This window comes from Bombina bombina, chromosome 3, assembly GCF_027579735.1.
Source record: "Bombina bombina isolate aBomBom1 chromosome 3, aBomBom1.pri, whole genome shotgun sequence".
NCBI lineage: Eukaryota > Metazoa > Chordata > Amphibia > Anura > Bombinatoridae > Bombina > Bombina bombina.
The window spans coordinates 197,926,215-197,941,606 of NC_069501.1; the positions used below are offsets into that span (position 1 = coordinate 197,926,215).

Below are 15,392 nucleotides of genomic sequence, written 5' to 3' on the forward strand. Positions count from 1 at the left end.
CTTAGGTGCAGATGTGAGTAACTAACACAGGTAGGCCAGGCTTCCACATTATGTATTGGAATCAAAAATGATCCCAACCCACAGTGCTGAGAGAACAATGCGGGGAACCCCCTACCAAAAGAGGGGACACCGCAAAATGCAACTCAGAGCCACCATGCCACCCTGGCAGTACCCCAAGTAGGTAGCACACTACAGTAGATTTTTAAAGTCTGGCATGGTATTCAGGCCACCAGGTATAATAGTCCCTAGGCGGAACATCCACTGTGCTTCACATTTCAGAAGCTGCTTGTTGCGGTCTCCGCCTCGTTCCAATGGAGGTATATGATCTATCAATATGTAGCGTATCGAGGAGACCGAATGTCCCTCATTCGCGCAATGTCGTGCCACTGGCTGCTCAGAAGTTCCTTCCTTAATGGCCGTCCTTATGGCATGTCGATGATTAGCCATCCTTTCACGTAATGTTCCTGACGTCTTGCCAACATAGAACCTCGAGCATGGGCAAAACAGAAGATACACTACGTGCGTCGTAGTGCATGTTATAGAGTGTCTAATCTTGAAAGACCGGTTAGTATGTGGATGGTGGAAAACCTTTGTGCCAATTAGGCCACTGCATGTAGTGCAACCTAAACATCGGTATGATCCCCTGATGTTTCTTTTAGTGCCGGTGTTATAACTTGCTTTAGGGTCTGTTCTCATTAATAGATCTTTGAGGTTAGTGCCTCTCTTGAAACCCACCATGGGACTTAAATTATTGGTGAACGTGAGCTTTGGGTCGGAAGACATAATAGGCCAATGTTGGCGTAGAATCCGGCAAGTGCCCTTCGTTGCATGAGTAAAGGTGGTGGACATAATCAATTTGTCCACAGTGTCCCGTTTAGGTTTTGGTTGTATCAGTTCCGCTTGTGTTATCAGTGGCACAACAGAGTAACCCAATTTGATTTTGATTTTAATCCTTTTTTTTGATATGTTCAACCTTAGGGATTATGTATTTATCGTATCCCGTTTTAAATTTCTTAGTATATATAAGTCATCTATATGGTCTGTGTTATTCACTTTAAATGTATGTATGCACTTGAGCCGTTGTTTATTATTGTCTCTATGGCAACAGTTGTTATAACAATGTACACGTACACTCACACAGTTTGACACGAGAAATCGAGTGTATTAATAATGCTAATTGTTTAGGCACTGATCACTCTACACCAACACAATGTGTGTACAACCTGGAAGCTAATCAGGTTTTTTCTGACATTTGTTGTTTGAGTATATAAAATCCGTAATTTGGGCATAAACCGGAAGTGACGTTTCAAACTTCCGGTATTAGCCATGACGGTGGAACGCATTATGCGTTCCACTGCTGATAATTTTACCGCGAAAGCTGGGGGAGATGTGAGGTTTGTGATTGGTACACTTTGTTTGTAAAACACTATAAAATGCTCTATTATTATCACTGTTGTATGCTGATGATGGGGTTATAATACCCCGAAAACGTTCCACATTAAAAGTTTGAAAAAAGACCTGTGAGTGCAAACGTCTGTTCCTGTATTTTGCCATATCTTTGCACCCAGGCTGTCGGCATTTGGTGGGTTAAGCTGGAAGATGTGTATTATTTTCGTATGACCAGACGACAACCCCCGCTTTTGACCTGTTGATCCTGCATCTCTAACCTCTTTTGTGATTACTATTGTTTGTGCCATTACTCTTCTCCATAAAACTCCAAAAGAATTTATCTTACAGCTAAGTGAACTGGGACTTTACCATCTCCTTGCCAACATAGAACCTCGAGCATGGGCAAAACAGAAGATACACTACGTGCGTCGTAGTGCATGTTATAGAGTGTCTAATCTTGAAAGACCGGTTAGTATGTGGATGGTGGAAAACCTTTGTGCCAATTAGGCCACTGCATGTAGTGCAACCTAAACATCGGTATGATCCCCTGATGTTTCTTTTAGTGCCGGTGTTATAACTTGCTTTAGGGTCTGTTCTCATTAATAGATCTTTGAGGTTAGTGCCTCTCTTGAAACCCACCATGGGACTTAAATTATTGGTGAACGTGAGCTTTGGGTCGGAAGACATAATAGGCCAATGTTGGCGTAGAATCCGGCCAGTGCCCTTCGTTGCAGGAGTAAAGGTGGTGGACATAATCAATTTGTCCACAGTGTCCCGTTTAGGTTTTGGTTGTATCAGTTCCGCTTGTGTCAAAGTGGATACAGCTTCCACGGATTCTTGAATCACAGATGCCTTGTACCCTCTCGAGCGGAACCTCTCACCCACTCCAATCAGTTGGGAGACCCCTGTTGCAGTATTCGAATTATTTCTCATAGTTCTTATACATTGTGATTTGACAATACCCTTCAACAGTGCAGGGGGATGACAGCTGTCTGCCCTAAGTAAAGAATTACGATCAGTGGGCTTATGGTACAGCGTGGTCCCCAGTTTATCTGTGTCTTTAAAGACTGTCAGATCCAAAAAATTGATGGATTGTTCATCCACCGTCATTTTAAACTTTACATTATCTGTACAGTTATTGTAAAAATTGTACCAAGCCTGGAGTCCCTCCATGCCCCCCCGCCATACCAAAAAGATGTCATCTATATATCTGTAATAACAGATAATAGATGTGTCAGTATGAGACCATAAATACATGTTCTCAAATTGTGACATATATATGTTGGCGTAGGCAGGGGCCATGGAGGAACCCATGGCAGTACCGGCCACCTGCAGATAGAATTTCTTTTCAAATCTGAAATAGTTTTTAAATAAACAATATTCAATCAAAGAAGATAGATATTCTATCGGGGGACCATCATATCTAGGGTTGTCAATAAGGTGTTCTTGTACTGCCTTTAGTCCCTCGTGATGAGGTATAATAGTGTACAGACTGTTGACATCCAGACTCACGAGTAAATCGTCATGCTGGATGTCAACAGACCGTATCTTCCTAATGAAATCATTGGTGTCCATGATATAGGAACGTATCCCCTTAACCACCGGTTGTAGTAACACATCCACAAACTGGGCTACAGGCTGAGTTAATGACTCACGTGCCGAAACTATCGGACGGCCCGGTGGATGGTCCAAGGTTTTGTGGATTTTGGGGATAGAGTACAGAATAGGTACTCTGGGAAATTTGGTAGTACAAAATTCCAAAATATGTTCTGATAGAAAACCCTGTTCAAATCCCAATGCTAGAAGGGTATCTAATTGTGATTTGTAAATGTTAGTGGGATCATTGGTTAATGATTTGTATGTATTTGCGTCAGACAGCTGGTCCAAAATGTCATTTCTATAATCAGTGTAGTTAAGTAACACTATGGCCCCGCCCTTATAGGCGGGCCTAATTACAATGGAGGAGTCAGCTTGAAGGGTTTGAATAGCCCTCTGTTCGTCCCTAGATAGATTGTGTTTCCACAGTGTTTCTGTTTTCACAGTATCAAGGTCTTGAGAGACCAATCTTAGAAAAGGTTTAGTACTAGAGCTACAATTAACAGGCTCAAAAGTAGTTGGTAACTTACATTTGAGTTCAACCTGAGTTTTAGTACAAGTAGTTTCTTTATTCTGAAAAAATTCCTTAATTTTAAGGGATCTATTGAGTTTATATAGATCAAACTTCAAATCAAAATCAGAAACGGGTGCACTTGGGACAAAAGAAAGGCCTTTATTAAGTACTTCACGCTCACTCGCCGTGAGTGTGTGTGTACTAAGGTTGATAATTATGTCCTCTGGCGTGGACGTCTTGGGGGCCTGTGTCTGATGCCCCGCCCTCCTAATGTGGGGTCTGTTGTGTCTCCCCCTCCCCGTGATCGTGTAGTCACCCCTAAAAAATGTGTCGGTGTAGATTGTGATCTTGGCTCATATTGAGGGTATTGGTTGCGTTGTCTAAATGTACTGGGAGGGGTGAAAGGTGTACCTGATGAGTTCCTATCCGTATCAGTAGAATCCCCCCCACTGGTATCTATGGCATCAAAGTGTACTCTCCTATTTCTTTGTCTCCTTCTAGGTTGTTGGCTAGTAGTGGTAGTGAGCCACTTATAGACTTTGCCCTGTATGTAATCATTATTCACTGTCTCTAATTTTCTATTTTTGAAAATGATTAAATCACTCTGATATTTGTCTATTTGAGTTTTTAGCTTAGGTAACCAATTCTCCTGAGAGTCATTAATGAGAGTGGTATTGTGTACTGATTCAAATGTTTGTATCTCTACCCTTACCTTACCTAGAATAATGGTAACCTCCTCTATGACTAGCAATATAAGGTCAAGGTAACATTTGTTCAATATGAAACACCATTTTTTTCTGAATTCAGGGTTATCTCTTCCAATTGTGGGTATATTGTGCACTCTAAAACCCCTAGGTATATGGCCTATCCTGTAATAATCGGATAAATAGCTCCCATGTAGGGCTAGATCTACTTCCCTTTTCTTTAGTTTAAGCAAACTATAATACAAGTTAACAGGAGTCTCACCCACTGATTTAGAGATGGGTGCAAATAGGATCCGGTTTGCATCATCTGTAGTATATGAAGCAGTACCTGTCTGTGCAGCCATGGCCTGAGTAGTCATGTCTTCCACTTGGATATCCAATTCAGAGGGGGATCTCCCATCCTGCACCAGTTGTGACATTGTGTTACTGTGGAGGAATGTTACTGAAAAGCAATGGTAGAGACAATGGTAAAGTGGCAACACAGGTAGCTGAAAATCAAAGACAAGAAGAGGCACTAACAGTTATAATCCCAAAATGTAGTTAGGAGATGGTAAAGTCCCAGTTCACTTAGCTGTAAGATAAATTCTTTTGGAGTTTTATGGAGAAGAGTAATGGCACAAACAATAGTAATCACAAAAGAGGTTAGAGATGCAGGATCAACAGGTCAAAAGCGGGGGTTGTCGTCTGGTCATACGAAAATAATATACATCTTCCAGCTTAACCCACCAAATGCCGACAGCCTGGGTGCAAAGATATGGCAAAATACAGGAACAGATGTTTGCACTCACAGGTCTTTTTTCAAACTTTTAATGTGGAACGTTTTCGGGGTATTATAACCCCATCATCAGCATACAACAGTGATAATAATAAAGCATTTTATAGTGTTTTACAAACAAAGTGTACCAATCACAAACCTCACATCTCCCCCAGCTCTCGCGGTAAAATTATCGGCAGTGGAACGCATAATGCGTTCCACCGTCATGGCTAATACCGGAAGTTTGAAACGTCACTTCCGGTTTATGCCCAAATTACGGATTTTATATACTCAAACAACAAATGTCAGAAAAAACCTGATTAGCTTCCAGGTTGTACACACATTGTGTTGGTGTAGAGTGATCAGTGCCTAAACAATTAGCATTATTAATACACTCGATTTCTCGTGTCAAACTGTGTGAGTGTACGTGTACATTGTTATAACAACCGTTGCCATAGAGACAATAATAAACAACGGCTCAAGTGCATACATACATTTAAAGTGAATAACACAGACCATATAGATGACTTATATATACTTAGAAATTTAAAACGGGATACAATAAATACATAATCCCTAAGGTTGAACATATCAAAAAAAAGGATCAAAATCAAATTGGGTTACCCTGTTGTGCCACTGATAACACATCCCCAATATTTATAATGGATTGATCCAAACTTCATTACAGAATTACGTGTGATAAATATGAGCTGGGATAAGGCTGACCAACTACAAACACTAAGATAAATGGGAGAACTGGTGGACCAGTGTAGCTGATCTGAACATATATATACAGTTCACATCTCTGTCTATCTTGAGACCAAATGTGATACCGCCGTCCGTCCGTTATATCAATAGATAAATACATTGTATCCGAAGATAAATACTTTGTAAGATAGACGATAGATATATACAGTATCAATAGATAAATATATTCATAGACTCAACGATAGATAAGCCACCTAAAAAACCTACTAGACAGGTTATATCGATCAGTAAATATATTAGTTAGACCGAAGATAGAAATATTACCTATACTATACATCTAATAGGAGTTAGGTAGCTACCATACAGATATACACTGTGGGGTTCATTTGAGGACATATGTCAAAAACACATCAGGATCACATTCCTATGATAGATTATGTTAATCGCACTTAATACTTGATATCAATTGATAAATATTTTTCAAACACAAAGATAGATTGTGAATTTGAGATAAAGACTACATGCGACAATTATTGTCATATATTCACACAGAGTTCCATATTGCCTAGACTATTAAGACTTAGGTGCAGATGTGAGTAACTAACACAGGTAGGCCAGGCTTCCACATTATGTATTGGAATCAAAAATGATCCCAACCCACAGTGCTGAGAGAACAATGCGGGGAACCCCCTACCAAAAGAGGGGACACCGCAAAATGCAACTCAGAGCCACCATGCCACCCTGGCAGTACCCCAAGTAGGTAGCACACTACAGTAGATTTTTAAAGTCTGGCATGGTATTCAGGCCACCAGGTATAATAGTCCCTAGGCGGAACATCCACTGTGCTTCACATTTCAGAAGCTGCTTGTTGCGGTCTCCGCCTCGTTCCAATGGAGGTATATGATCTATCAATATGTAGCGTATCGAGGAGACCGAATGTCCCTCATTCGTGCAATGTCGTGCCACTGGCTGCTCAGAAGTTCCTTCCTTAATGGCCGTCCTTATGGCATGTCGATGATTAGCCATCCTTTCACGTAATGTTCCTGACGTCTTGCCAACATAGAACCTCGAGCATGGGCAAAACAGAAGATACACTACGTGCGTCGTAGTGCATGTTATAGAGTGTCTAATCTTGAAAGACCGGTTAGTATGTGGATGGTGGAAAACCTTTGTGCCAATTAGGCCACTGCATGTAGTGCAACCTAAACATCGGTATGATCCCCTGATGTTTCTTTTAGTGCCGGTGTTATAACTTGCTTTAGGGTCTGTTCTCATTAATAGATCTTTGAGGTTAGTGCCTCTCTTGAAACCCACCATGGGACTTAAATTATTGGTGAACGTGAGCTTTGGGTCGGAAGACATAATAGGCCAATGTTGGCGTAGAATCCGGCAAGTGCCCTTCGTTGCATGAGTAAAGGTGGTGGACATAATCAATTTGTCCACAGTGTCCCGTTTAGGTTTTGGTTGTATCAGTTCCGCTTGTGTTATCAGTGGCACAACAGAGTAACCCAATTTGATTTTGATTTTAATCCTTTTTTTTGATATGTTCAACCTTAGGGATTATGTATTTATCGTATCCCGTTTTAAATTTCTTAGTATATATAAGTCATCTATATGGTCTGTGTTATTCACTTTAAATGTATGTATGCACTTGAGCCGTTGTTTATTATTGTCTCTATGGCAACAGTTGTTATAACAATGTACACGTACACTCACACAGTTTGACACGAGAAATCGAGTGTATTAATAATGCTAATTGTTTAGGCACTGATCACTCTACACCAACACAATGTGTGTACAACCTGGAAGCTAATCAGGTTTTTTCTGACATTTGTTGTTTGAGTATATAAAATCCGTAATTTGGGCATAAACCGGAAGTGACGTTTCAAACTTCCGTTATTAGCCATGACGGTGGAACGCATTATGCGTTCCACTGCTGATAATTTTACCGCGAAAGCTGGGGGAGATGTGAGGTTTGTGATTGGTACACTTTGTTTGTAAAACACTATAAAATGCTTTATTATTATCACTGTTGTATGCTGATGATGGGGTTATAATACCCCGAAAACGTTCCACATTAAAAGTTTGAAAAAAGACCTGTGAGTGCAAACGTCTGTTCCTGTATTTTGCCATATCTTTGCACCCAGGCTGTCGGCATTTGGTGGGTTAAGCTGGAAGATGTGTATTATTTTCGTATGACCAGACGACAACCCCCGCTTTTGACCTGTTGATCCTGCATCTCTAACCTCTTTTGTGATTACTATTGTTTGTGCCATTACTCTTCTCCATAAAACTCCAAAAGAATTTATCTTACAGCTAAGTGAACTGGGACTTTACCATCTCCTTGCCAACATAGAACCTCGAGCATGGGCAAAACAGAAGATACACTACGTGCGTCGTAGTGCATGTTATAGAGTGTCTAATCTTGAAAGACCGGTTAGTATGTGGATGGTGGAAAACCTTTGTGCCAATTATGCCACTGCATGTAGTGCAACCTAAACATCGGTATGATCCCCTGATGTTTCTTTTAGTGCCGGTGTTATAACTTGCTTTAGGGTCTGTTCTCATTAATAGATCTTTGAGGTTAGTGCCTCTCTTGAAACCCACCATGGGACTTAAATTATTGGTGAACGTGAGCTTTGGGTCGGAAGACATAATAGGCCAATGTTGGCGTAGAATCCGGCCAGTGCCCTTCGTTGCAGGAGTAAAGGTGGTGGACATAATCAATTTGTCCACAGTGTCCCGTTTAGGTTTTGGTTGTATCAGTTCCGCTTGTGTCAAAGTGGATACAGCTTCCACGGATTCTTGAATCACAGATGCCTTGTACCCTCTCGAGCGGAACCTCTCACCCACTCCAATCAGTTGGGAGACCCCTGTTGCAGTATTCGAATTATTTCTCATAGTTCTTATACATTGTGATTTGACAATACCCTTCAACAGTGCAGGGGGATGACAGCTGTCTGCCCTAAGTAAAGAATTACGATCAGTGGGCTTATGGTACAGCGTGGTCCCCAGTTTATCTGTGTCTTTAAAGACTGTCAGATCCAAAAAATTGATGGATTGTTCATCCACCGTCATTTTAAACTTTACATTATCTGTACAGTTATTGTAAAAATTGTACCAAGCCTGGAGTCCCTCCATGCCCCCCCGCCATACCAAAAAGATGTCATCTATATATCTGTAATAACAGATAATAGATGTGTCAGTATGAGACCATAAATACATGTTCTCAAATTGTGACATATATATGTTGGCGTAGGCAGGGGCCATGGAGGAACCCATGGCAGTACCGGCCACCTGCAGATAGAATTTCTTTTCAAATCTGAAATAGTTTTTAAATAAACAATATTCAATCAAAGAAGATAGATATTCTATCGGGGGACCATCATATCTAGGGTTGTCAATAAGGTGTTCTTGTACTGCCTTTAGTCCCTCGTGATGAGGTATAATAGTGTACAGACTGTTGACATCCAGACTCACGAGTAAATCGTCATGCTGGATGTCAACAGACCGTATCTTCCTAATGAAATCATTGGTGTCCATGATATAGGAACGTATCCCCTTAACCACCGGTTGTAGTAACACATCCACAAACTGGGCTACAGGCTGAGTTAATGACTCACGTGCCGAAACTATCGGACGGCCCGGTGGATGGTCCAAGGTTTTGTGGATTTTGGGGATAGAGTACAGAATAGGTACTCTGGGAAATTTGGTAGTACAAAATTCCAAAATATGTTCTGATAGAAAACCCTGTTCAAATCCCAATGCTAGAAGGGTATCTAATTGTGATTTGTAAATGTTAGTGGGATCATTGGTTAATGATTTGTATGTATTTGCGTCAGACAGCTGGTCCAAAATGTCATTTCTATAATCAGTGTAGTTAAGTAACACTATGGCCCCGCCCTTATCGGCGGGCCTAATTACAATGGAGGAGTCAGCTTGAAGGGTTTGAATAGCCCTCTGTTCGTCCCTAGATAGATTGTGTTTCCACAGTGTTTCTGTTTTCACAGTATCAAGGTCTTGAGAGACCAATCTTAGAAAAGGTTTAGTAATAGAGCTACAATTAACAGGCTCAAAAGTAGTTGGTAACTTACATTTGAGTTCAACCTGAGTTTTAGTACAAGTAGTTTCTTTATTCTGAAAAAAATCCTTAATTTTAAGGGATCTATTGAGTTTATATAGATCAAACTTCAAATCAAAATCAGAAACGGGTGCACTTGGGACAAAAGAAAGGCCTTTATTAAGTACTTCACGCTCACTCGCCGTGAGTGTGTGTGTACTAAGGTTGATAATTATGTCCTCTGGCGTGGACGTCTTGGGGGCCTGTGTCTGATGCCCCGCCCTCCTAATGTGGGGTCTGTTGTGTCTCCCCCTCCCCGTGATCGTGTAGTCACCCCTAAAAAATGTGTCGGTGTAGATTGTGATCTTGGCTCATATTGAGGGTATTGGTTGCGTTGTCTAAATGTACTGGGAGGGGTGAAAGGTGTACCTGATGAGTTCCTATCCGTATCAGTAGAATCCCCCCCACTGGTATCTATGGCATCAAAGTGTACTCTCCTATTTCTTTGTCTCCTCCTAGGTTGTTGGCTAGTAGTGGTAGTGAGCCACTTATAGACTTTGCCCTGTATGTAATCATTATTCACTGTCTCTAATTTTCTATTTTTGAAAATGATTAAATCACTCTGATATTTGTCTATTTGAGTTTTTAGCTTAGGTAACCAATTCTCCTGAGAGTCATTAATGAGAGTGGTATTGTGTACTGATTCAAATGTTTGTATCTCTACCCTTACCTTACCTAGAATAATGGTAACCTCCTCTATGACTAGCAATATAAGGTCAAGGTAACATTTGTTCAATATGAAACACCATTTTTTTCTGAATTCAGGGTTATCTCTTCCAATTGTGGGTATATTGTGCACTCTAAAACCCCTAGGTATATGGCCTATCCTGTAATAATCGGATAAATAGCTCCCATGTAGGGCTAGATCTACTTCCCTTTTCTTTAGTTTAAGCAAACTATAATACAAGTTAACAGGAGTCTCACCCACTGATTTAGAGATGGGTGCAAATAGGATCCGGTTTGCATCATCTGTAGTATATGAAGCAGTACCTGTCTGTGCAGCCATGGCCTGAGTAGTCATGTCTTCCACTTGGATATCCAATTCAGAGGGGGATCTCCCATCCTGCACCAGTTGTGACATTGTGTTACTGTGGAGGAATGTTACTGAAAAGCAATGGTAGAGACAATGGTAAAGTGGCAACACAGGTAGCTGAAAATCAAAGACAAGAAGAGGCACTAACAGTTATAATCCCAAAATGTAGTTAGGAGATGGTAAAGTCCCAGTTCACTTAGCTGTAAGATAAATTCTTTTGGAGTTTTATGGAGAAGAGTAATGGCACAAACAATAGTAATCACAAAAGAGGTTAGAGATGCAGGATCAACAGGTCAAAAGCGGGGGTTGTCGTCTGGTCATACGAAAATAATATACATCTTCCAGCTTAACCCACCAAATGCCGACAGCCTGGGTGCAAAGATATGGCAAAATACAGGAACAGATGTTTGCACTCACAGGTCTTTTTTCAAACTTTTAATGTGGAACGTTTTCGGGGTATTATAACCCCATCATCAGCATACAACAGTGATAATAATAAAGCATTTTATAGTGTTTTACAAACAAAGTGTACCAATCACAAACCTCACATCTCCCCCAGCTTTCGCGGTAAAATTATCAGCAGTGGAACGCATAATGCGTTCCACCGTCATGGCTAATACCGGAAGTTTGAAACGTCACTTCCGGTTTATGCCCAAATTACGGATTTTATATACTCAAACAACAAATGTCAGAAAAAACCTGATTAGCTTCCAGGTTGTACACACATTGTGTTGGTGTAGAGTGATCAGTGCCTAAACAATTAGCATTATTAATACACTCGATTTCTCGTGTCAAACTGTGTGAGTGTACGTGTACATTGTTATAACAACTGTTGCCATAGAGACAATAATAAACAACGGCTCAAGTGCATACATACATTTAAAGTGAATAACACAGACCATATAGATGACTTATATATACTAAGAAATTTAAAACGGGATACGATAAATACATAATCCCTAAGGTTGAACATATCAAAAAAAAGGATTAAAATCAAAATCAAATTGGGTTACTCTGTTGTGCCACTGATAACACAAGCGGAACTGATACAACCAAAACCTAAACGGGACACTGTGGACAAATTGATTATGTCCACCACCTTTACTCATGCAACGAAGGGCACTTGCCGGATTCTACGCCAACATTGGCCTATTATGTCTTCCGACCCAAAGCTCACGTTCACCAATAATTTAAGTCCCATGGTGGGTTTCAAGAGAGGCACTAACCTCAAAGATCTATTAATGAGAACAGACCCTAAAGCAAGTTATAACACCGGCACTAAAAGAAACATCAGGGGATCATACCGATGTTTAGGTTGCACTTCATGCAGTGGCCTAATTGGCACAAAGGTTTTCCACCATCCACATACTAACCGGTCTTTCAAGATTAGACACTCTATAACATGCACTACGACGCACGTAGTGTATCTTCTGTTTTGCCCATGCTCGAGGTTCTATGTTGGCAAGACGTCAGGAACATTACGTGAAAGGATGGCTAATCATCGACATGCCATAAGGACGGCCATTAAGGAAGGAACTTCTGAGCAGCCAATGGCACGACATTGCGCGAATGAGGGACATTCGGTCTCCTCGATACGCTACATATTGATAGATCATATACCTCCATTGGAACGAGGCGGAGACCGCAACAAGCAGCTTCTGAAATGTGAAGCACAGTGGATGTTCCGCCTAGGGACTATTATACCTGGTGGCCTGAATACCATGCCAGACTTTAAAAATCTACTGTAGTGTGCTACCTACTTGGGGTACTGCCAGGGTGGCATGGTGGCTCTGAGTTGCATTTTGCGGTGTCCCCTCTTTTGGTAGGGGGTTCCCCGCATTGTTCTCTCAGCACTGTGGGTTGGGATCATTTTTGATTCCAATACATAATGTGGAAGCCTGGCCTACCTGTGTTAGTTACTCACATCTGCACCTAAGTCTTAATAGTCTAGGCAATATGGAACTCTGTGTGAATATATGACAATAATTGTTGCATGTAGTCTTTATCTCAAATTCACAATCTATCTTTGTGTTTGAAAAATATTTATCAATTGATAAATTGATAAAGTATTAAGTGCGATTAACATAATCTATCATAGGAATGTGATCCTGATGTGTTTTTGACATATGTCCTCAAATGAACCCCACAGTGTATATCTGTATGGTAGCTACCTAACTCCTATTAGATGTATTGTATAGGTAATATTTCTATCTTCGGTCTAACTAATATATTTACTGATCGATATAACCTGTCTAGTAGGTTTTTTAGGTGGCTTATCTATCGTTGAGTCTATGAATATATTTATCTATTGATACTGTATATATCTATTGTCTATCTTACAAAGTATTTATCTTCGGATACAATGTATTTATCTATTGATATAATGGACGGACGGCGGTATCACATTTGGTCTCAAGGTAGACAGAGATGTGAACTGTATATATATGTTCAGATCAGCTACACTGGTCCACCAGTTCTCCCATTTATCTTAGTGTTTGTAGTTGGTTCAGCCTTATCCCAGCTCATATTTATCACACGTAATTCTGTAATGAAGTTTGGATCAATCCATTATAAATATTGGGGATGTGTTATCAGTGGCACAACAGCGTAACCCAATTTGATTTTGATTTTAATCCTTTTTTTTTATATGTTCAACCTTAGGGATTATGTATTTATTGTATCCCGTTTTAAATTTCTAAGTATATATAAGTCATCTATATGGTCTGTGTTATTCACTTTAAATGTATGTATGCACTTGAGCCGTTGTTTATTATTGTCTCTATGGCAACGGTTGTTATAACAATGTACACGTACACTCACACAGTTTGACACGAGAAATCGAGTGTATTAATAATGCTAATTGTTTAGGCACTGATCACTCTACACCAACACAATGTGTGTACAACCTGGAAGCTAATCAGGTTTTTTCTGACATTTGTTGTTTGAGTATATAAAATCCGTAATTTGGGCATAAACCGGAAGTGACGTTTCAAACTTCCGGTATTAGCCATGACGGTGGAACGCATTATGCGTTCCACTGCCGATAATTTTACCGCGAAAGCTGGGGGAGATGTGAGGTTTGTGATTGGTACACTTTGTTTGTAAAACACTATAAAATGCTTTATTATTATCACTGTTGTATGCTGATGATGGGGTTATAATACCCCGAAAACGTTCCACATTAAAAGTTTGAAAAAAGACCTTTGAGTGCAAACGTCTGTTCCTGTATTTTGCCATATCTTTGCACCCAGGCTGTCGGCATTTGGTGGGTTAAGCTGGAAGATGTATATTATATATAGATAGATAGATAGATATAGATATATAATCCCTGTGTGTGTGTGTGTGTGTGTGTATATGTGCATGTGTGTATATACTGTGTATATATATATATATATCTATATAGATATAAACTTAAGCCTTGTTTGCTATTTTGTTTTATTGCATCTGTGTATATATTAGTGTGTGTGTCTTTTTGTATGGTTAATGAAAGTTTTGCCATTTGTTTTTCTTAAAAAGATATTTAGTATATATAAATGCTCTTAACTACTTAGATGCAATGCAAATCTGGTTATTATCTTGCCTATTTTAGGTGACGTAAATTTGGAAAATGTTTTGGCTCTTCTATCAGCATATGAGAAACGCTCTTTTCGTATCTGGTCTCCAGACTACACATTGGTATCGGTAAAAGCTTGGCTCCTGGGGCCAATGCAGGGAAAACCTATCAAGCAACTTCCTGATTTATTTTTTAGTTGCTTACCAGGGAGTCTTCATGGTACTCTGTTTATCTGGATCCCAGGAACCCCCTGTGAAGGAACTCTTACAATATTCTACAGGTATAATATCAAATGCATCTGCTATTTACAGCCACTATATACTATTGATTAGCACTTTGAAATAAGTTACAAGTTGCTGTAAATGTAAAAAAAAATGCTCTGGTCCGCACTACACCGGTAGTATCTGAGCGTACGTAGCCTTTTTCGCCTTAAATAGCGCACTTTGTTTTTCAGATTGTGTTTCAGTGCTATGCTGGCACTTTTTTTCATGTCCGTTTAAAGTACAAGTGCAAACTCTTTTGTGTCTCTTCCTGGTCAGATTATTTCTAATTTATTTTTTGTACAGACTTTCTGTAAAATGTTTTTAAAACATCCAAATCAGCTTAAATTTTAGATGGCACAGAATTTAATTTTATACAATAAAATGACATTATATATATTTTTTATTTTTTTTAAACGGCACAAGCCATTAATTAGTAAATAAATAAAGGATTAATTTGTTTTTATTTTGTAACACATTTTAAAGGAGAAATAGTGTTAACAGTTTAGCACATTGTTTTGCTGGCCTGGACTGCTAAAACAAAAACAGTGTCTATAAACATTAGACGTGTAAACTACTATATCAGCTTCTGAAATGCTTTCCCTATTTAGAAATATAATATAATAAAGAATTATGTTACCGTGTTTAATTTGCTGCTGAAATAATGGCTTTATCTTGTATATACTAAAGTCGGCTTAATGACACATTTACTGTATAATGTCTTACTGATTTTGTTAGATTGAATTCAGTATATGTTTTGA

At 39.6% G+C, this 15,392-nt stretch overlaps 1 protein-coding gene across 1 annotated transcript in view; it reads left to right on the forward strand.

Moving 5' to 3' along the window:
- Positions 1 to 15,392, forward strand: part of LOC128652276 (Fanconi anemia group B protein) — a 167,888-nt gene that overhangs the window by 151,672 nt on the left and 824 nt on the right. The window contains exon 7 of the mRNA XM_053705214.1: positions 14,408 to 14,651. Within this exon, the coding sequence (XP_053561189.1) occupies positions 14,408 to 14,651 (244 nt within the window). The remainder of the gene's footprint in view (positions 1 to 14,407; positions 14,652 to 15,392) is intronic.